We start from the raw sequence: 24320 nt of genomic DNA on the forward strand, positions 1-24320 counted from the left end.
TCAGCTGGGTCGGTGTTATGGCCAGTCCGTTCTGTCATGATTACAGAACACGTAGCGACCCAGACGCTGGAACCCGGAAGAAACACAGAAGGTTAGCTTGGTAGATAACGGCTTTAATCATGAGGCGAGGAGATAGGATCCTGAGCAGGGCAGGAAGTGGACTTGGAGCAGGAGGCAGAGGCTGGAGGCGTGGTTGGCGATCTAGTCCTCCGAGAGGGAGAAGGCCGTCTTGGGAGCAGGAACGTGGAACAGAGGCAGAGGCTCGTGGTGTGACCGTGGAGGGGAGACCCAACTGGAGACCCGGGCAGATGGAGAAAACGCAACCACTCGTGGCAGGAGGTTCCTGAGGGTGAGTAAGAGAGGTATTAGGATAGAGTCTCGTATTAAACGTGGCAAGACCGTGACTTGGACGAGGTGACCAACTAAGCACCATTAGAGGCAACAGACTGGCGAGGAATGATGGTCCAGGAGCTCCTTAAGAAGGCAGCTGAGGGTGATGAGGTGAGTGGTTGCAGCTGGGGGTGATCAGCAGTCGGGTGGAGAGGAGAGGGGGAGGAGACTGACAGAGGCACCATGACACAGGGGGCCAAAATCCAAACACACTTTAGGTCACGGGCCAAATAGGATAAACATTTACTGAATACACTAAAACTACATTTTTAAAACTTTAAAAATGTACATTTTTATCCTTGCTATGAATAAAAACTGGCAGGAATATTGTTCCAGGATAAATCAATTTAAAACCTTAGCCCTTTAACACAGGGGCTCCAGTGTTTATGTTCTTTGATTTACTGTAATTTTTCAACCGTTAACACAATAATTGTAGTAGATTTTAAAGGAAAAAAGCGGCGCGAAGAGTTACAGTATGTTCAAGATTTTGTGTTTAAGCGTCACTGACGACGCCTTAGGTGTTAAAGGGTTAAATAACTTTTAATATATTACTCTGTCAAAATTATACAAGGTAGAAATAAGTGTAAGAAAACATCAGACCACTAAAAATAATAAAATGATCTGGAAGGCCGGATATAATCACCCGGAGGGCTTAAAGTGAACCAGAGGGGTCAAAGAGTTACGGTGTGTCAAAGAGCGTTTGTTATTTCGGTGTTGTTGGTAACATCTCAGGTTCTAAAGGGCTAACTAAGTTATCTTTGCAAAAAATACTATCCAGTACATCATCCATTCCACACATTCTTTCATATTTTTGTTTTGACAGCCTCGCTGTGGAATCATAGCCTATCCCACTTATTCCCATTCAGGGTCACAGGGTTGCTGGAGCCTATCCAGCTGCTGTGGGGCAAAAGCACAGTACATCCTGGACAGTTTACCAGTCCATTATAAGCCGCCAAACAACAACAACAACAAACAAAACCCCTGCTGATAACTTTGGTCCTGATGGCTGTGTGTAATTTTGAACAAAGTGCCGTGTTCAGCTACGTTTTCATCTCTAGTGAACCCACTGAAGCCGAGGTGTTCTTTGTTTTATGTCCAACACAAACAAGGCATTTTGAGGTCCCTCTGAAAGTTAATGTAGTGTGGATGTCCAAAGCAGAATTGCTGTGTTTGGAATCAAATGAAGTTGAAAACAGCCAGATGCTTCAGACACAAAAGCAAAGCATCAGTCAGGTCTGGGCTGGCTGCCTACAAAGAGGGCGATAATGTTTGTGCACCTGTGGAAAAGCCCTTTGTCAGCAGCTGTTTCTAATTTAGGGAGCAAGAGAAACGTCCTCACTTTAATCTTTTTTGTTTAACAGAAAGCAGAGAGGAAGATTCATTGTCATCTGGGGAGTTTCTGCTGCTCAAGAGCGGTCGATTGAACCATTTAACTATTGCAACGCAAGACAAGCCCCCGTGGAAAACAACAGAAAAAGTAAGAATACACACAAAACTGGAGGATGAACAACAAAAGGGAAAAGAATAAATCCTTTTTCTCTCTCTCACATTTCAAGGATGAAGGGATGGACGGCTTCTCAGACACAAATGGACAGATTTAAGCAACAGGGAGAGCATGTGTGGTGGCAGTTGGTCCCATCATGTGACATCCCCTTGGCAGAGAAGAGGAAACTGGGAGTGGTGGCTGGCTGGCTGACTGTCACAACTAGGTTTATGCCTGATTGGACGTTAGTTAGCAACACGGCCACTCCTTTCTGTGCACAAGCTAATCTCCTGGTGGCAGCCCCACAGGATGGAAGATAATATTTAGGAGGAAGAAGGCATCGACCCAGAGTGAACCTTCATGGCTGCGGCAACACACGAACACCCGTCTTCTTTTGTGGCTCAGCTGCACATACACATATGCCTGGTCATAGATGGCAGATGACACTGTGGGAAATATTCTGTAACCAAGGTTTCTTGGGATGATTTTGGTCATTACCCTGTGATCTTACACCACAGAAATACATGCTTGCATTAATATAGAAGACATACCACTGATGAACACTGACAGCTGTGTGGTTTCCCAGCTGAAACACTTTGTGGATGCTGCTTCTTCTTCTCAGCATCAAAACTTTAAACTCAACTTGACGTTAAATTACAGCCCAGCTTGGCGGGTGGAAAACCAGCTATTAAAGGGGCAGCAAAGGTTGATGTACGGGAGGGATGTTGAGAATCCTCATCGAAAAATGCATTAACACAAGGATGATCACATTTGTTCCACTCATAGTTAGATCACATCTAGATCTGAGTCTCCCTGGATAACTTTTTAGTTAAACTTGTTCTATGTCTGAATTTCAGTGTGATTTGCCCTGCTTCTTTGAAGTCAGCATGACTTCTTTTCATGCTATTACTCCTCAGAAACAAAACAAAGCCTTTAACTTTTGTTGAATTTACTACATTTTTATTTCAAAAAAAAGAAAAAAGACTGCATAAATGTATATATGAAAATGTCTCCAATGTTTGTATTTTAAAACTTAACCCAGCAACAGGTACAAGTGTGAGTAATATGTGAAACATCATGTTATACATTTAATCAAATTAAATTAGATTAGATTAAACTTTATTGTCATTGTGGACGTGGATCCCTCCTGTCACAAATGAGGCATTTGTGTCGTTTGCATATATTTTAAGTAAAGTATGCCATTTCTACTGTCTTAAATTAAAATTCCAATGTTTTTTTTCATTCATGCATCCATCCATTTTCCAAATTTGCTTAATTCCTTTTAGGGTCATTGGGTTGCTGGAGCCTGTAGATGGAAGGTGGAGTACACACTGGATAGGTCACCATCGCTACAAGGCCACACAACCACATCTAATTAACCAATTGACCTACAAAGCATGTTTTTGGAGTGTGGGAGGAAGCCGAAACACCCAAAGAAAACTCATGCATGCAGATTCCCTATTACTGTCTCCCTATGGGGAGAACATACAAACTCCCCATAGGTCCCAGCTGGGAATTGAACCAGGGTCTTCTCACTGTGAGGTGAGAGCTCTAACAACTACACCACCAAGCAGCTCCTGTGCGTATTAATGTATCAAAGTTTCAATATATTTAAATTAAAAAAACAAGCTCCAATATTGCTTGCTATTTTTGTTGAACTAGTAATGTTGGGATGGGGGCATGAGGAGCTGTAAGTTAGCAGGAGAGCGTGTAAACAGATGGATGATGGGAAGTGTGGGTGGGTTTACTCCATGCCAACAGAACTCCTACCGACTTTTTGGCTAAAATAGGCTAAATTATAATCAAAAGACCATTGGGAACACCTTTACTATAGTTCGAAAAGATGATCAAAGTGGGTCTTTAAAGAGATGCAAAACAACCGAAGCACAAGATGGAGAATTCTTTTTTATGTACACAAATGAAATTTGTTACTTAACAAACAAAGCTAATCACTCTGTCAGTAATTCACACCAGGGTTTACTTGCAAGTTCTTGAAGGCATCAACATTTACAGCACTTACAGCCGTGTCATGAGCCGTCAATCAAAAAATCTTTCCCAAAACTCAAGAGGCTCAGTGAAAGGGTTTAAAATTCAGGGAATGCAAAGCTCAGAACTACAGCCGCCTGAAACTTCAAGATGACTTTGAAGATGACATTTACCAAAGTTTACACTTCTTTATATCTGTAGCCTCTCCTTCCTCCCCACATCTTTAACAAGCTTGTCACCTCTTCCTGACATGTGAGCATGGCTGCATACCTGCTCGCTTGTAATATTGGCTATGATGCCTCTAACGATATGGTCAGACTAGTGTCTCTAGAACAGATAGGCAGGAGGCAGATGAGGAGACAGTCAGTGTGGAGACCCATTTCCTGAGAGCAATATTGATCTCATCTCCTCCTCCCCTCTTTTGCTCCTTTCTCGCAATGATTCGAGGAAGAGCCAGAGTGACAAAGACCAGGGAGAGTGGAGCAGACGAGAGACAGATAAAGAGATGACAGCACCACAAGAATATTCCTGCTACTGGACCCACATCTATATATCCACACAGACACACTGCTATTACCACAAATGCACAAGCGGCACTAAAGCACTTTAGTCAGCAGGTCTTCAGAACACTCTCCGTCCATCTGAAATGCACTCCCCTCGTCCTCCAGTTCATCACTATCAATCAGAAGCTATTAGGCACAAAGAAGAAAACATCCACAACTGATAAAATCCTCACTGAAGTGCATCCTAATTGATGCTTCATCCATTCTTCATATCCCGGTGGTCCAGCGCTGACGAGATCCACAAGCTCATCAGGAGGAAATTAACCAACTCAACAGGCCATGTTTCATCCAGTGAGGCCGACCAAATAAACATCCAAAGCCATCTAATGACTCACGGCACCCAGCCCACATCCTCAGGCTCTGACGTTCCTCCTCTGGGATGTCGGTGAGGGGAGCCCAGGAGTGCTGCTGGGTAAGTGATGTTCATTTATAACTAGACCTGCAAACTGGGACAAAGAAACGTAACAGTTCATGTCTTGACAAAAATAGTGGATTTTTTATGCTAATTTTTAATGAACTTTCTGTCCAACACATTCTCACTCCCCACTCGTCACATATTGATATTTGGTTAAGGACCTATCCGTGTCAAAAATGGACATTTTGGGTGTCCCCAACTCGTTGCTTTTCGACATGCTCGCTTTTCGTAAAATTAAGGGTCCGTAACCCTCGGGACGCAGTACAGGATGCAGTATGGATGTGCGCTGATCTTTGGGACATGCCAGGTCAGGGGCGCCGCTAAGGATTTTTGGCCCCATGAAAATAATTTTTCATAGGGCCCCTGACACATCAGCAAATTTGCATTAAGGGCCTTTGTGGACACCCCTTCAGTCTGGGCCCCTAGAATCATCCATCTTTACCCTCCCCTTTTTGGCGCCCCAGCGCCCGGTACTGGTACCCATACCCGGTATGCTAACCCAGCATCGGACACAGTACCAGACATGGTACCGCACTCGAACCGGTACCGGATAAGGATACCGGTACTGGGTTAGGGTACTGGTGCAGGGCGCATCCCAGTACTGGACCGGTTCGGTTTAGCGGCCTGGAGGTTGGGGACCAGTGATTTAATTAGAACAGCCAGCATGTGAAAAAGCGATGAGTTAGGGACACACGAAAGGTCAATTTTTGACCCGGAGGGTTCCTTAACCAAACGTCAATCTGTAACAAGTTGGGAGTGAGAATGTGTTGTGCTGTGATTGATTTTTAATGAGAACTGGATCGAGTGACTATGACATTAATAACTTGCTTCTAGCTCCAAATTCAGTTTTTTTTTGCAACATGCACCATGTTGGATCCAGAAATTGTCAGTAAGAAGTGATTGGTCTGAGTCAACATTTCTATGGCAACGCCTCTCGCCAATCAGGAGTGAGCATGTTGGAAGACCAAACTCTTGATTTGGATCACTTACTTTTATTAAGGCATCTGATTGGTCAGTTTATTACTTGAATTACTTGCAATAAAGAAAAAAAAATACAAGGATTATCAAGAACATTTTTTTTAAAGTATCAGAGCAAGAATGATTATTCTGACAAACAGAAAAACTGAGTAATAGATATTTATTTCACTACGGAAGTCTACGGGATTTTAGCTTCTTGGAGCCAGCAGCTACTTCCTGTTTAGTACACTCAGTCCAGTTCTCACATAAAGTCGATGGTTGACACCAATAGACACATATAATGTAACTATTGATTTATTCCTCTCCAAAACAAGCCCCCTGACAATAGACCAGTGTTTTTATTTGTTTGCTTTTTGCAGTGCAAGATTTACTGTTTCCTTTTGCTCACATAATGATTTTATTTTATGTGATGATGTTTTCTGAACTTGCAGGGAAATCTGTATAGATTTAACCCAATTGTGAGATAAATCAACAAACCTAACAAAAGCTGCTTCATATTAGACTTTCTTTTCATAGAAATATAATCTGTCTTTAAGTTTGTGAGTAAAGTATTCAAGATTATGCTTATGGCACTAAAACAACCTCTTTCAAAAAGCTTAGCCTGTTCCCGCGGTGCCGCTGCAGAGAACGCTGCTTACCTGTAAACATTTCATGAGACCCCTCTTTATATTTCATGGGCCAGAAATGGATGTTTCGTCTCAGGTAAGAGCAAAAGCAGAATAAGGAGAGACAAAGCAAGTAAATTGCTGGGTTGGTGACAAGAAGTGAGACACCGACCGAATGGCGGGGTAAAAGAAAGAGTTGCAGTGTTCTTAGTCACTTGCGTCTCGGATTTCCAGCCCAGATCTCAGCGCAATTAACTTCCATCTAACCTCATTCGCTCGTGGGCCTAACCTTGACAGCTTCCAGAGCTTCTTGCACTCACTGATACTATAGATGAAGCCATGTGAAAACAAATTACAGAAAGAATGAAAAAATGGCTGAGATGATTTGAAGAGGAGAATGTGAAGAGAAGATGGAGAAGAAAAGCGACAGAGTCCCCCAATCATTCGCTTCGGCTAATGAATGTACAACAGCGGGGGGCGGCTGCTCCACAGGGAGCTGCCCTCATAACAGACAGGGCCTGGCTGGGTGTAGTAATTGAAAGTAATGATAATTAATATCATCGGCATAATCACCATTCGTTATTACGGGGAAGATGTTTATTGGTTTGTGTGTAAGGCATGAAGAAAGCACCGTTTGTTCAAAAGAAGGGAATGTCATTAACCTTTTAGCCATCCTAATCTTGTTTAATAATGGGGAAAGAGAAACGTGAAAACAGTTTTGCATGGTTGCCAGGGCTAATATTAAGACAGAAATTTTTTTAAGTAATATTCTGATGTTTTTCCTCTCCACTGATCTGAAAATTTGATGTTAAATCTGGATAAATTGGATTTGATGTCATGGATAACAAGTTGGGATTAACACACCCGAGACTCTGCGCTTCAGAGGAATGCACATTTCCAGTTAAAGGCGGACGATAACAATCACGCAGCAAAGGATTTGAGAGGCAAATTAAGGAAGTCAGATATAGGAGATAGGCAAAGGCTGTAACGAGGAACAAAGTAGGTTTTTCTGCTTCTGGTTGGTGGTGCATCAGCCCAGTTCTCTGTAAAGTGGAAAAATACAGCAGAAGGCATATCATGAATACATTTTCTTACATTAAACTTGCTGGAAACATAACTACCATTTGATAAAAAAAAAGTAGAATTTGCAAAGTTAAGCATTCAGTTTGACCTCACAGCACACGCTCACCACATTAAAGAAAACATTCACTGCGCTGTGAAAGACATCCCGGGGAGAAGATGGCCCTCAGGGATGACAAGCTTAAACCCAGCATGCAGAAAGCCACCTTTCACCCTCCTGCATCCTCTTTAAAAACCCTATGGTTATTCAGTTAGTTCAAGTACAATTACATGCCTTTCAATTGCAAATCGGAGCAGAGCTGCGAATCCAAATAGACAATCAAGTAAGTCCGCTTCCATAAACACAAGCCTTCTGTTAAGCCAACTCCAGGCTATTAGCAAAGGGACATATGTAGCTACATTACAGCATGCACCAAGGGGATATGCAAATGACCAGGACCTCCTGCATGACTTAGCTCAATTTTTATCATGCAAACCACGCTCCTGTGATAAGCCTTGCAAGAAAAAGCCAAGGCATATCTGGTCTGCAAGGTCTGCAAGTGAAACACCTCTTTTGTGGAGAGGTTATCAAATGGTTTTCAGCTACTTCCACAATGCAGAGAAGGAGTGAAATAGTTACCTGACAACGGCAACTCAATTAAAGCAACCGTAAAATTCAAAAAAGTTCATTGTCAGAATTAAAATCGATCGTTTTAAGCAATGAAACACCTTGTAGTTGGATTTTCAGGAGAGCTGTTTGTTAAGTTTTACATCTTTTATTGATGCAGAAGTTCTTTGGGTGATTAATCAAAGATTTGTATTCATTTATCAGTTTTGGTGTGATAATAAGAGGAATTCAGAAGCTTCTTGTTTTCAAGGTTTTTCTTTCCTTTGCTACCTTTTTCTCTTCTTTGAATCCTCTCTGAATCTTTTATTCTCGCTAATTTCTCCTGCGCACTCACGCCCTCTTTCTCTCCGTCCCGGACCACCCAGACAGCTGTCCCTTTGTGCTCCAGCTGTTCCCCTGCTGTGGCCTGAGTTTGTGTTACTTTGTTTCCGCATGGCTACGATTGAGGCAGCCCCCACCTCCATCCACCCATCCTCCCGATTTCTTTTCTCACTTGCTTCATCGCTCACCGGGTCTTTTTCCTCTCCATACTCAGACCCTAAAAATAATCGAAGAGGGCTGGCTTTTGTATCTGGTGCAGGTGTCCTGGATGGGTGAAAAGGGATCCAGGCTATGGATGCCCACCGTTCAGGGCGTGAGTTCATTCAGGCTTGGATCCCGCACCTGTAGCAGGTCTTGACCTATAAGAGGCAGACAGTTATTCCTAGACTATGAAATCTTTTTGGGAGTTCAAACATCCAATAAACCTGGTCTCATTGCTGTGCTGCTTGTTCTTAAAGAGCCAGTACTGAGGTGATGCTGGGAGAAAACATCTTAGGGAAATCAACATTTTTTGATGAAAAACAAATGTCCAGATGGTCAGAAGCAAAAAAGTTATGAATAGACTGTATTTTAGTTGTAAATCTGTTTCTTTGGAACATCCATTCAGCACAATAAAGAATGGTTGGTTTGGACATGAATGCTTAAAGATCCACTCTAATGAAAATCATGTTTGTTGTTGATGGACAACATATATAGAAAATTAATCCAAACTGCCTTTTGGAGTATGTCTTTATTCAAATTGTTGGGAATTGCGCCTTATCAACAGTCCTGTTCATAACTAAGAGGCAAATTTCTAATAATCTTCTGCCGCTCTGCAGAAACTATGACCTTGAAAACGACAACTTTAAAATTAGATCGAAAGATGAGCAGAGTGAGACTTGACACGCCACACGTGCGTCAACACAAGTTTGGAGATTGCAAGCAGCTGGCCGCTTTTAAATTTCCTTCAGGATTAATAAAGCTATTCATTCATCCTTTCATTCATTCAACTTTCATTCACGTCGGTAATTTTACAGAAGCAGAAGATCAGCCATAAAACATAAACAATAGCTAAAAACTAAAGAAAGCTGGTTATCTCTGCCCTTAGACCCTCCTTCCTGGTAAGGAAAAACTCCTAAAAAACCTGATTCAGGAAAAAAAGAAGAAACCTCAGGTATTCCAACATGAAGGAGGGCTTCTTTTCCAGGACGGACTGGCGATTTACCAGGACTATTCAAAAAGAATTAGCTTATCTAATTCTACAACTACGTATTTGAATGGAGTTCAGCCAGATAGGACTGGGGGACAGGTGGGGTGAGGTCCACATCCAAGATGAGCCAGAAGCACGGTCCAAAGTCAAGAACAGGAGCAAAGATGATCCACCAAAATTTCTGACCTAGAAATTTTTAAAGCTACAATGATTTTTGCCATTTTTACTTACAGGCTAGATGTATGGATGGATGATGGATGGATGGATGGGTGGAGTAGTCTGAGATAAATACATAAAATGAGATAACTGTGGATAAATCAGATGAAGATGAGTCTGTATCAAAGGTTTGGTATTTGTAAAAATGTTCTGTCTTTTGCTGCAGAACGGGGCCTGTTGGAGATCAGTTCACATGGTGTACATGTCAAAACAAGTGGTGGAGATGATTCAGGGGAATGGGTTGTCCCATTATGGTTGTGTTCAAATGTTAAGAAATATTAGACATGCTCTTTTTTTCAGTTTGTAGTGTTGGCTCATGGGACTGTGGTTTCCAGGTGAGCTTTAAGGCTTGCTCCATTAGTTAAACATAACAACATCCTGGGTGGCAAACCCAAAGGCAGCTCATCCTTTGGCATTCCTCCTCAGAGGAACTTTACCCTTCATTTACAAATGGATCATTTTAGGATGTGGTGAGAACCCTTCCGTGAGGACAGCTTCACCTGAGGGTGAAGGTACTTGTCCCTTTTAATCCTGAAATGCCCCATAGCTCAGGAGCAAAAACACATGCGAAGAAAATCACAAAGAAGCTGATGAAAGTATTTTGTGTAACTTTTAAATCTAACAGGTACTTAAGTTTTCGCCAGAGCTTCTGTTTTGTCTTGGTCTCATTAATAATGTTTGCCAAACCTGATATTAGTCTACACAGCTGCTGCCTTTCCTCTTGTGCTCGGGGATTTCTCATGCTCAGGGTGTCCAATTATCCGTGGAGGTGGAGTGGGAACTCTCAGTCCCTTCAGAAGATACCGTGTCTTTGTGAGTCTGTGTGTGGCAGAAGGGCTGTAAACACATTTTGTTTGTGATCCCAACAAGTCTCTGAATTGTTCCAAGAGATACTTTTGGGGTTAATTTACCTAATTTAAGCAAAAGCAAGATTCCAAGTTTATCCAGGATTTAGCCACTCTGACCTTCTCTGAAGGAGTTTAAGTGTTCATTCACACTGGCAGGTTGGATTCACACCAGGTATTCTTTAGATCTGCTTTTTTTGGCAAGTGTGAAAGCTCAACTAAACAGTTTTTAAGACCAAACGTGTGAGCTTTGGTCCCCTTGAGTGCAAAGGTCTCAGTTCATTTTAGCATAAACCAAAGTGTGGAGGTGAAGAGAGTAGATGACGTAATGTAAGGAGTGAAATAAACTGCTCCCAGTGTGATACTGAAGAACCAGGACTCATAAAAAGTTGTAAAATATCTGACTGAGTAAATGTGGTGTAGTAAGGAAGTTCAGGGACTTATTACTACATTATAATTAGGAGATTAGATTGACTTTTTTTTCTTCTAGACTTTTCCCCCAACCTTGATCAATTCTCATTTCAAATTAGTATGTAATACCTACATTGGTCTACAGTGGAAAAACATTATAATTTAAAATTATATATATATATATATATATATATATCTTCACTTATACGGTTACATTTCGCTTCTTATTCATTTTCCGTGGACCTACATAGGGTCACATGATTTTAGAGTTTCTTTCTGGCCTGAACAAAAACCATACCGGATATCCCCTCTTGGTAGAAATTGCAGTAAACCCACCAGTTCAAACATTTGTAGGATTTTTCTGCCTTAATCAGCTGAGTTTATCTTTGTCTTAAAGTGTCTTTATTTTGACTCTTTGGCAGTACGTAAACTTACAACAGATATTTATTTTCCTTGATGCATGTATGGGTTGGGGGTTTCTGACTCCATTAAAAGGAGAGTCTTGCATGTGAGTTTCCTACTTACGTATCCACCCAACCCCCTATCAACATAGTGGGCTGCTTGTTGCTGTCCCACAGTGTCATGCAGAGCCGGTTAAATGCAACCCTCCCCACATGTGCTCATCCAAACCCAGCTCAGTGAATAACAAAGACTTTTTGACTCTAAAGCCTTCCTCTGGGGTTCTAAATGTCTTCTATAATGACAATACACAATTGCCATTATTTTTTGTTGTGATTTTATTCATATTGTGCAGTGCCATCATTTTTGGGAAGGTTTAACCTGCTGATTTTTTTTTCTTTTACTTAAAAATATGGACAGGTGATTTTCTTTACAGATTCAACAATGACTACTACAAAAGTTGATGTTGGAAGTTGGGCATTGGAGGAAATAAAACCAACTACTGATGTCCAAAAGCAGTTTTTTGGGCCTTACTTCAGGGAAATGCAATTAAAAAATGCACAGCTTAGTATTTTCCTAATTTATTCTGGGAAAAAAAACTCCTTTGGGTTTGTTTCCTCAGTCTGTGTAATATTTAACCATTCTATCTTTCAACATTAATTTGGGAATTGTTGCTGCCATCCCACTCCCCCGACAGCACACACACACCCGCGTGCCCCGACTCCCCCTTCTCTTGGCTATCGGACATCAATCTAGCCGGCACCGTCTGCTCGGCCTCACTGGGCAATTAACCACATTGAGAGTGAAAGCTCTAATCAATCCCTGGCCTTCTCCATCACACACATACGCACATAAAGGCGCATACAGACTCACACACCAATAAAACACACATTATTCAACTAAAACAAATGATTGCCATTTATATAGTCACATCTGAAAGCTGTTCCCTTAAGGACAGAAAATTATAACTTGAATTTATTTATTGTAGAGACAGTGAATAAAAGCAAACTAATGGATTCTTTATATTTAATTAGTAAGTTTTAAAGCTTACGAACAACAATTAAGGTTTTTAGATCAGCACAAGCTAGACTAAAGACAATAAGGTTCTGCTTCTTTAAAGCAGGGGTCTAATGTGAACCATGAAGCCAAGGGGGTGGGGGGGCCTTTGCCAAACTCAAGATTCCCTCTACGGCTTGTCGTATTGATTCATGTGGGCCTAAATGTCAGCACCAGCACGGCAGGCGATCGTGCTGAACCCCTGAGGGCTCAGGGAGACGTGGGCCTGAGGCAGTGGGCTTCACAGATGCATCTTAAAATAGCACAACAGAACCAAGAGAACACACAGCTGTGATGATGCACGAATGGATTAAAACAATTTCTGAAATCAGTTTACCTGAAAACTTGAAGCAGTTTTACCTAGCTCTCCATCTTTGCAGATCAATTTTAATCATGTGTCATTTTTTATTTTAATATCAATAGCTGGATTCTGTATTTTCTATATTTTGTACATTACCAAAAAGATATTAATGTATTTTAATCTGCAAACAACTCTTTGAATTATTGATCCATGACATATTGATTTGACATTTTTGTTCATGCATCCATGTGCAGGTGCAGGACTTTGATCATTTAGTGCATTTTACTTAACCTACATCAAACACAAAAGAAGGATCAATTACAGGTTGAAGAAAGACGAATGAGAAATAAAACAGTCTGATTACACGGATGACAGAGATTCATTACAGCCCCTTTGTTACACATTCAAAGAAATGCTGACTCAAGTGGAGTAAAATACTGGGACAGAGTTCACCTTTTACCTGCAGCAGTGCCGTTCTCCTCTCATTTGATTATGTTAAATGATGTAGATAACTTCTAAATTGCTTGCTTATGTCAGATGCATGCCAAAAGCTTGCACAGTTTATGCTTTTTTAAAAATTTCAGATTTGATTTAACAAGGGATCGTGCAAGCACTCTGATAGTAATTATGTTGCATTGCCCATGCGAGCAAGTAAGCCTGCCAAAAAAAAGCAATTTATGATCATTAGTCTGTACCTGAAATTGAATTTTTTATATGTATCTCAGCTCAAGCCATTCTATAAAATCCAAACATACATGTCAAACTGCTTTAAAGAAAAATAATGAACCAAAGCTGTAAAATAAATTAAAAGCTTTATCAAAAAGGGTTTATTTTCAGCTTTGCTTTAAAAACAAATAGTAAATCAATATTCTGCTGTGAGACTGGCAGCTGGTTTAATGGAAAGGGAGCGTGATAGCTTAAGGCTTTGCCTGCCATTCTGGATTTTGAGACCCTAAATACAACAAACACCTCAGAGTTTAAACAGCATGACTTCGTTCTTTTTTAGACTGGTATTAAATGTTAGGTATTTCTAAATAACTTAGCCGTTAGGAGATTTTTTAATGTAATGCCTTAAAAGCTATTTACAACTGTTGGTGAGAAAATGTCACATTTTTGATGGAAATTCACCGCAAAGTGGTGTGAAATTTATTCAATGTCAATTCAGTGTGTTATCAAGTGAAAACTGTTGTTCATTTGCATATTTTTCTCACATTTTAGTGGTTCCAGCTGGTTGGGAGATGTAGCAGTTCATTTAGATACAAGTAGTTAGTATCAATTCGAATTTTCAAAAAAGGAAGAAAAAGAAATAAAAACAACATTTAGATAGAAAGTAGAATAACATGTCAGGACTCCAGTCTAAATGTATTTTAGATAAATATCATACATTTTGTGAACCACTTTTCAGTATAAGACTCAGTTGGAATTCTTTTGTTGGTTTCCAAAAAAGTGATAAGATTGTTGCCTTTAAAGAAAATGTGAAGTGACAGTTCTCTGTTACATGCGGGTATTAGTATGCTGTGGTGTAAAGAAGGCTCTCACATTACTTGCAGCTGCTGCCATTACTGCAGTTTAGCTTAAAAAAACTATCAACACTTTAACCGAAGAAGCCAAGAGCTGGAGAAAAAGAATGCGATAGGGAAAACAAGCCTTTAAGTTTGCGTCACACGCTAGGTGCCAAATTAAGTCATTTTTCTTTTCTTGCTGTGGTTCATAGATTTAATTTTACCCAATTGGGCACAGCATGAAGAAATGACTTCTGGAAGTATTTAACAACTCAAAATTTCTTCTAAAACCCACTCATTTTAGATTCCTTGACTTGAGAAATTTTGTAAGAGGAACAAAAATATGGACAACAAAACTGTTTGCATGATCTTTGGCGAACATGCACTGATCTGCATGAATACACGCTTTGCTGTAGTACTTATTTTTGGGCAAACAACGCGTTCAAGCTAATCAAATTTGGTAGAACCCTTTAACCCTAGATATGTCACCTAAATAACTCAAGCTCAATCAACGTGAATCAGCCATTTCTGACATAAAGAAAAGCGGCCTCACTTTGCACCGTTTTGATGGCAAAAATCGGCTTTTCTCTGCAACAGGTTCAGCTGATTTAAGTTGATTGCGTAAACACTTCACTACTGTAAAGTGTTGCATGTCAATGAAAGGCTGCTTTTCTCCACTTCAGAATCCACAGGAATTACTTCAATTGTGTCAATGATTGAAGAGTTACTGTAGTAGAAAGAATGCCCACACTGGAGCTTAAGCAGAATGGACAGTTGATGTAGATTACCACATGAAGGGATGCACTTACAGTTGGTTTTACTAGAAAAAAAAAAACTGTCTTGATAGGTATGTTTTATATATATATATATATATATAGTCCCCTCAATCATCCCAACATTTACACAAAAAAAACTGATGTGTAAATCTATGAAGTAGGGTTATAAATGTTTTAAGGCTGTAAAACCCCTGCTATACATTTTTCTTAGACAAACATTAACATTTTTACATATTTGTCTGTTGTTTAAACTCTCAAAGTTCAAGTCTATGTACAAAAATAAGTCTAGTATTATAGAATGAAAAAAAAAGAGCTGTATGTAGATGTGGCAAACTGAACATATTCTGTACAGGAGACATGGCACAGAGAAGACTGATTGACAAGGTCTACAGCCAATCAGAAGACAGTTCACTTTGTAGAAGAAAAAAAAAGGATGCAAAATTGCACAGATAAAAATCCACAAAACAGCAAGACTGCGAAAGTGAACCTCGATATAGCATGGGACCTCTGTACATCACAATGGTGCGTGTTGTAAAACACAATGTGATCAGATTAGCACATTACATCATTTTAGGGTGCATTCAAACAATGCATTCAAGCATTAGAGTTGGGTTCATGTATTTTTGGTAGAGATCTACCACAAATGGTAAAATAAAGTTTTTGTTTTTTTCAAATCACTGCTGACATTGCACTATACCTGCTACTGCATTGAACTGATTCTAAGTGACAGAAGGTGTCTTTTATTTTGAAAGAAAATCATGTGAACCTCTGCCAAAAGTTATAAACTTTAATATTTTGAAAAAAGGGGGTATTTTCTCTTTATATTTGTTTCTATTCATTGAAAAGAAGTTAATTGCTATTTATCACAATGGAAGCATTGAGAAAAATAGAAATCCATGTCTTATTTTTCTAAAGGGTGAAGTGAGTCTGTGTGGCTCCTACTTTTGGTCTGTAAAAAATTGACCCGAATGGCTCTGTAGGTGTTGAACGTTGCAGACCCCTGATCTAGGAGATATGTTTTAATGATTTTCATTATTCACACATATTCAAATTTCCACATCAGGTTGCTCACTACTTCTAATGCACGAAAGTCTATTTACATGTGAATCGAGACTTCAAGCTGACCTGGGTTCACTTGTTTTAACCATAACAAAGGTTTTACGCTTGCCAAATGAAGAAGTCTATTCAAAAAAAGGGAATCCTGGTGTGAATCAAATTTGCCAGTGTGAATCAATGGGAATAAAGGAGGCACAGTGCATTTTGATCACATAAAAAAGGCACTGAGTGCAAATCTCAACAGGATACATCACAAAAGGCAGAAAGCTGTTTCATTTGTGAGTATGATGTACCAAAAAAAGGTGAAAGAACTTGTAAAAATGAGTGAACTCATTTATTAGGCAATTTTTTTTCTGTACCTTTTGGCCCCAAAACTTTTCCTTAACGAATGTGCTTTTAAGACAGAGACTTGTCTTGAAATTTAATTTATGTGGTGAAATCAAGTTTCTAGTTGAGAAGTTCTTGTCATTTAATAATTAACCACACAGTTGAGATTGAGAGCACTTTGAATACAATGTGTGTGTGTGGAGGGGGTGCTCATTTGCATACAAATGTGGCCACCCCTACCATTTTGTCACTTGCTTATTTAAATAGCTAATTTCTCCCTTTTCTTTCTCTCTTAAAACAAAATCTACGTAGAACTACAACGTTGCTGTGACCATCTCACTTATTTTTTTTCTATGTATTTTTTTTTACTATTACCTATACATTTTCTGATGTAAAGCAAAATTAATCAGATATGTATACCTTCAAGGAATAGATTTGATTCTTGACAAGAAATCTTTGTGCATTAATCAGATTTTTAATTAGACCACAGACATGATCAAGTTATGGTTATGAGATAAGACTGCTTAAATCATAATCATGCTATTTATTTCCTTAAATATGATAATCAGAAAATTTAGATAATGATATTTAAGAAAGGGTAGACAAATAGGCTTTTCAACAGTAATATTTCATTCCAATCATTGTTAAAAGAAAAAAAATAACCCATCAAACACAGCTTCTGGAACATATGCATTTGTTTCCTGTCTAAAGAGTTTTTTCTACTTCAGATATTGCAAAGGTTAAAATTGAAATTCACTTCACCCATTAGTGTTCAGCGAATGAGCCGCAGCACTGCTACAGGTGTCTGCCAGCTTTTGTTTACATTGACATTAAATTGCTCTGGAACTTCCTTACAATTATGCGCCCAAATTCCATCATTACTCATTAGTGCACTATATAAAACGTATGCCATTTTGAAGGTGTCTGAATCATTAACTTTATATGAGAACCGGACTGAGTGAATTGGCGTTCCAAATAGGAAGTACCCGTGGGATCCAAGAAGCAAAAATCCCATAGACTTCTATTAAGAAATAAAATCATTGTAATTGCTAGAAACATTTTTTTTGCTCTACTCTGTCTTTTTAACATGTTCTTGATAATGGGAATTGTTTCATGATATTTTGTCTCTAATGCAAGTTATTCAAGTTGTAAACTGACCAATCAGATTCCTCAATAAAAGTATAAGGGATCATCTCTAATATTCGAAACCTTTGATTGACAGATCCTTCAGAGCCCGCTTTCAAGTTGTAGTTGAGTGGCTTTTCAACGACCTCGCCCCTGATTGACAGGAGTGGTTGCTGTAGAAATGTTGACTCAGACCAATCACTGCTAACAATTTCTGGCTCCAACATGGCGCTGCCCGTATTGTGTAAAAATGGTGACTGAATTTACTTCGTTTTTTTTGGAGCAGACAAAATAATATTGAAAACAGCATGCAGCAAGCCACAAGCTTCCAACTCCTCTCTATTCTGATGCATCGGCCATGGTACAGAGGGGTCGACCTCTGATCGGAAGATTGCAAGTTCGGTTCCCATCCTGCCTGCCTATGTCCTTGGGCAAGACACTCAACCCCACATTGGCTCTATGTGTAACCCCGGGCTTACATCGCTAGTGTCACGGCTCTGTTACGTGCGCCGCAGTCTTTTCCTAACATTAAAAGTGCGAGAGGAACTTCCACTGCAGGCGTTCACGTCTTGCGTCTGCGGACTAGCCTCTGTGTCGCTGCGAATCCATTTCGTTTGGTTCAAATTTTGACGGACGACGCAGCTGATCTGCAGCACTTTTTGAGAAGTTGGGGCTATTCACGACTTAAACCGGAAACCACGCGAGCGAATGTAAAGTGCATCCGGTACATTTTCAAAATAAAACAAACTTTCCGCCGAACTCGCTGGTTTCAGCGTGTCGTAAACATAACGTAATTTTCGGGTTACTCAAAGTGTGTTGCAGCACAGCGTTGTCACTCATAACCATGGACGACGAGAAGCTGATCATAGAGATCCAGAACTACTCTGTCTGGGCTGAGCTTTCACAAGCTGTGGCTGAAGCAGCAGCCTGTGTAAGCCATCAGCTGTAGCTAGTCCACTCCCGCAACGCAGCCGTGACGCTGGCGGTGTAAGCCCGGGGTTAGGCAGAGGAGCTGCCATTGTGTGAATGTGGGTATTGAACTCTGACTGTAAAGTGCTTTGCCCCTTCTCAGAAGGTAGAAAAGCACTATATAAGTATACGCCATTTACCATCCACTTGAAGACAACTACATCCAGTCAAATCCGATTGTTTCCCTACCCCTCTGGCTCCTCCCTATTGCTCCATTTGTAGGACCATCTGAAGCTGTAGTGGTGTTCGAAAGAATAGTGACTTAAGGCTGGCTATTCCCTGCCCGTAGAGCGCTTCACGCTTCAAGCTTGTGGCATGGATGAAAAAGGCCAATGTGTGCTCTGAAGGACAGAAGTTTACACTTGGATGCAAATAATGAATTGTTGTTTTTGCATGACCTTTTAAAGTTATAAAACCAATATTGTTGCATATTTTCTGAGCGTTGGCAGATATGCACTAACATAGATGATTGGCAACTACTCGTGACATCATCAACCAGTAGTAATGTCCAAATTTGAAGTCACTATTTTTTCCGTATCTCTCCACTTGGCAGGATAAGTATAGAGGTAGGGAGAAGCCATAGTGGTAGAGACGCAATGTGGATTTGGGCTGTGTCTTTGTTTTCCTTGTCTAAGCTGGCATTTAGCTTGGTTGGATGGTTACTCAACATTTTTTGTTGCACCGGTAATATTAGGTAAGGGGCTGTAAGCTAGCAGCAGAGCATGTTAACAGATGGATGACGCGAAATAGGGGCGTGCTTACACCGTCTCGCCCACAATTCAGAGGTGAATTATTACTGCTGCTCTGCAGAAACTATGTACTAGAAGATAGTGCTGGGTGGATCGATCCAAAATATCGATAATATAGATCTGAAGTTGGTATCGCCTCACAGATATTGATATTTCCATTCTTGTTTGAAACATATCTTTATCTGCAAAATGACCCAACTGAGTCCCTGCCTTATCACTCTCACCAGTCCTGTGAGATCTCAGCAGCAGATCTCACAGTGCATGCATGCAGGCGGCATGGCATTGTTAACCCTATTTCAACTCTATTTAAATGCTAAGTTGTTTTTTACAAGTTACTTTTCATCTGTTTTTCATTGTTCTACTTAAAGGCTAAGAAGTTACAAAATATTTATATTTCTACCCTATAAATGTACAAAAAACCATTCACAGCAATTAAAAATAATTGCGATTTTGAAGTTCATGTCACATTCACTGCATTTTCAAAAAATATCGGTACTGGTATTTATATCGGCGATACTGACCAGTATCGGACCAATACCCAAATACGCCCAGCACTAATAAAAAACAAGTTTTTTTTTTTTTAAAGCCTAAAAAGGACATCATGGCTCAATAGTCTATCACGTAATATACCCAGTCACAATTTGGAAATACTTCTTAGAAAGTGTTGGGGGCCGCATTTCATTAATGTTACAGGAGCCTGTGGGTTAGTGGCTGCATTTGTCCCGACTTTGGACATGCCTGCTACAGAAAAAACGCCTTTAACAAGACGTCATACTCACATATCCTTACTTTTTGTGAAATATTTGTTAATTCTTTTTCCATTAAAAAAATGAAATAGACTGCATATGGAGATGGGTTTTTATTTCATGTCTAACCAACACACCGGGGGGGATTTAAAGAAGCTCGCGAGGGCTGTCTCTGTGGGGGTTTGAAGTTGCCGCTCCGTGGCCGTGAGTTCCGTGATAGGCGGAGAGGCGGAGGCCGGGGAAGAAAGGAGCTGCTCTCAGTCAGCAGAGCAGTGCCGCTGGAGAGCTCTGTCGATGATTGCAGGCTCCAGCTAGAAACACCGCGATTCCAGACGTTTTGTTTTTTATTTTCCCTTTTATTTATTGATTTCTCACGATGTCATATCGGGCAGGATGTGACTTGCTGACCTAACTTCGGCTACATTCATGTATTTGAGACGAAGGGGTGCGCAGAGAAGCCGAGCTGTTCGGGGCGAATGGAACTTATTGTTGTGCATTTGTTTTGACTATGTTATCCCCAAGTAAGTTTGGGTCCAGTCCGTCTGTGTCCGTCGTCGACTCTTGAATCGCGGGGATTTATCTCCCGACTTCTTTGAGGAGAACAAGCGCCGGAGGATTCCTGCAAAGAGCCAGCGAGCTTTTCCGACCGAGCCGGGGATTTAAATCGTCATTTGGTTGGAGCTCCGGGAGAGGCGAGAGTCAAAAGAAAAGAAATTCATGTGGCCATTCTCTCTATAGCCAAACATTTTTGGTGGGATTGCATAATGAGCAAGGAAAGACCTAAGAGGAATATCATTCAAAAGAAATATGTAAGTAAAACCGTCTTTGCTCCGAAATGCTATTCAAGTTTGCTTGTCTCGCCTCGATGAAAATGCATAAACTTTCATCGCGGACTGTGAAGGTTACCGTCAGGCAGCTTTACCATTAAATGTGAGCTTTTGTCGGCGTGTCAGCAATGAGAATTTAAAGGTGCAGCTCTTGTTTATTCTTCGATATCACCCCATGTTTCACGCTATGTGAACACGGGGTGCTTTTCGCTGGCTTCGACTCGTTTTCCACGCGCGATAGTGGGATGTAATGTGTCCCCCGGGTTGTGTTTCGGGGACTGTGGATGGAAAGATGTGGTCAGAAGGTCCCAGAAAACGGGGCTTTTGTTCGCCGTCTTGCTATTCAGAGCAGCGAAGACGAGCCTGTCGGCCATAGCTCGGAGAATTCGGCTTCCATTTCGTCCCATGCTGAGCGTTTCATCTCGGCTTGTAACTGAGCTGCTGGGGGGACTAGCTTGACCAAATGGAGGCGTTTTCCTTCATAAAAATGTGTGTTTAGTCTACGTTTTGGGTGAAAATGTGTGTGTTTCATCGCCGTGAAGGCTGAGAAACGACATGCTGTAGTGGCTCTTTAATTTCCTCCATAAAGAGTGAGGCAGCGCAGAAGGAGGGAAGGGGGGGTCACACGAATCCGCCTTTTCATCCAATTTCTACCACTTTACACGACGCAGGTTGCCTCTTTTAGGCTTGTTTTTAGCCTTTATCCCCTTTGACCAGGTATGGGGCGACAGGGTGCTGGTATTTTAGCTGTGACCTCTGTGAAGGTGCAGATATTGCAGCAGCTCGCCGAGGGGCAACTCCATTTTTTTCAGCACTAAGCTTAGCTTACCAACCTTTCAGGTATCGACCTCAATGGCTGAATTCCTCCTCGCTCGGTCGGCCTGTTTGAACACGGTGCTTTAAAATGACCCAGTCTCTTTTTTTTCTTTTTTCTAAGAGTCTGTGTTCAGTCGCATTGCAGAGGCTTATGTATGTAGCGACCATTTTCTTTTTGTCCGAGTAACGCTGAGTTTGATGGGAAGGGCTGCTCCACACAATCTCCACGAGACTGTTTTGGGGTTCAAAAGTAGTTCGACAGTTTAAACCCTGGAAATAGACCGAGTCCACCGCACGACTTAACATATAATCGTTTTTGTTTAAATTTCAGATCAAACTTGGTGACTTCACACGAGAAGTTTGTCGCACTTCTTTGATGTACTGATTGCTGACCCAAATTGACAAAATAATATGCTTAAAAAGCCCCAGAACTCAAAGACCCCCCTCGGCGACCTCAACAAAACGACACGCGGAGTGGCTCATAAAGAAAATAGTCCCCCATGTGGGTGTTTAAAACCCAATATTTTTTAACAAAATTAATTGAAATATTATCAAAAGATACCAAAATAAGACTTTTCAGAGTATCTTACAGCTTTATTGGTTCATAAACTAACCTAGGCTGTATATTTTTGCCTCAAAGGCAGAAAGGACAATACATTCAAACACATCCTTATCTACATTCTACACATGGCTTTACTTCCAATATGTTAGTGCTAATTTACCCGTTTTTATTTATGGGAAATGCTACATATCTGTGATTTTTCAAATGCCAGTGAAAGTAACAGTGCAGTCATTTCTTTTAGTCATAGCACTGACTCAGCTGTGATCTTCCTCTGACCATGCAGTTTCACGTAGTGATGTTGTAACAAGAGGCCTGGCCTGCTTGCATTTTTCACCTTACCGGCTTGTTTTCTAGTAATTCTAGAGTGAGAAAGCAGGATGTTGTGGAAATAGTGACTCAGTCAAAGAAAAGTTCAAGTTTAGAATGGAGCTATGGACTTTTTTAAGAGTAAAAATCTAACCTTTTTTGTCGTTGTTTGAACAGGAGATGGTGCATTAAAATTGTGTAGCTTGAGCGCAGGAAGCCCATTTCAGTTCTGGATATATGTGTGTGTCACATCTGTCATGTGTTTTCAGCAGCTGCGGTTGATCCATTATGTCTGGTCCAGACCAAAATAAGCTCTAAAAAACGTCCTTTTTTTTTTTACAACAACCCAGAGAAGTCCGGGTCCTCTTGTAAACCCTCCAGGCTTTAAGACATGACCCTTAGTGACCCCCCTCCCCCTATAACACCCCCTCCCTTACGTCCCCCTAATTAGCGTAAGACAATTAGACATGCTTGGCTCAACCATTTCCCCCTGAAACATAAGTGTGAGTTGTTACCCCCCCCCCCCATCCACTCCCACCTCCTGCACCCAACAAACACACATTGTTGGCAACTGATATTAAAATTCATCAGTCATAAAATTATTTAAAATGGGGGTAGGGAGGTGAGGGGGATGGAGACCCCTAATAAAAGCAAACAGGGCTTGGCCGTAATCGTTTTCCACCAGGGTCACAAACGTGAGCCGGTCCAGGACGTCCCTACAGAGGCGTGGAGGGTACCGGCTCGCGATTTCCAGGTTTATTTCTGCTCTTCAGAGCTGGCGGTTGAAGGGGGTAAAGATTGTGTAATGACTATTAAGCTCTAATGTGCGGCTGTGTTGTTGTGTCTAACGAAACATGACACACACTTTTGAGTGTGTGAGCAGAGGGCGAGTGCAGCGCCGCACGGCCAGGGCCATTTTGTGCAGAGTCGGCTCTTCCTGTAGGCCCCAGCTGGGGCCAGGCCTCCGACTCAAAGAGTGTGTGTGTGCGTGTGTGTGTGTGTGGGACGAACCAGCTGCTGCAGGGACCTTTACAAATGTAAAGAGGCTGTCAGTGTTTGTTTCATCAGGCACACAACTGATGAGGGCCAAGTTGAAAATCCATTGCACTGCGAGTGTGTGCGCTGAGCCTGCACAAAAAGAGGAAACAAAAATAGAGAGCAGGAGCAGAATGGGGAGTGGAAAGGCAAAGACACCCCTGCTTCCCCCCCACCCCTCCTCTGTGTTTTCCTCTTTATCTGCCCCCCGCTCTCTTTGCGTCTCTCTGTCTCGCTCCCTCCGTTCTTGGCTGTCCGAATGAAATGTGGGCCCGGTGGAAGGCCGTGAAGAGAGGGGGGTCACAAGGTTGTTTTTTCACCACGCTTTAGCCGCAGTCCGCTTCATTTCACCTTCTGTTTTAATGCAAATTCTTTTATCATAATCTCCCTGGTCCTCACGCGTGCAACATGGAAGCGCTCAAACCCAGAGCATGCTGCGGTGAAGAGCGACGTTTTTACAGCTCCTTGATTGGATTCCACGTGGCAAACATGAACGCCACTTAAAAAAAGTCTATTCCATGTCTGCTGTTCCGTACTTCTCCAACTCTCCTATAGATCTATCAAGGTGTATAATGTACCCACAATAAGAAGGGTATTTAATAAAATCAGAAAAAGAGTATGTGGTATACAGATTTTTATCCCTCTTTGCAAATTTGAGACATTTTTGTCTGAAGTTTAA

General features: G+C 41.1%; 1 protein-coding gene and 1 long non-coding RNA gene across 2 annotated transcripts in view; both read left to right on the plus strand.

The window, feature by feature from the left end:
• The window catches only part of LOC112160477, a 9225-nt gene extending 6370 nt beyond the window's left edge, over positions 1–2855 (plus strand). The window contains exons 2-3 of the long non-coding RNA XR_002921674.2: positions 1752–1867; positions 1947–2855. This is a non-coding gene — a long non-coding RNA (uncharacterized LOC112160477). The remainder of the gene's footprint in view (positions 1–1751; positions 1868–1946) is intronic.
• A 17474-nt stretch (positions 2856–20329) lies between these two features.
• Positions 20330–24320, plus strand: part of jarid2b (jumonji, AT rich interactive domain 2b) — a gene marked incomplete at its 3' end in the record, with an annotated part of 101062 nt that continues 97071 nt past the window's right edge. The window contains 1 exon segment of the mRNA XM_024294410.2: positions 20330–20904. Within this exon segment, the coding sequence (XP_024150178.1) occupies positions 20860–20904 (45 nt within the window). The 5' untranslated portion in view covers positions 20330–20859.

The sequence above is a fragment of the Oryzias melastigma genome, linkage group LG11, assembly GCF_002922805.2.
Source record: "Oryzias melastigma strain HK-1 linkage group LG11, ASM292280v2, whole genome shotgun sequence".
Classification (NCBI taxonomy): domain Eukaryota; kingdom Metazoa; phylum Chordata; class Actinopteri; order Beloniformes; family Adrianichthyidae; genus Oryzias; species Oryzias melastigma.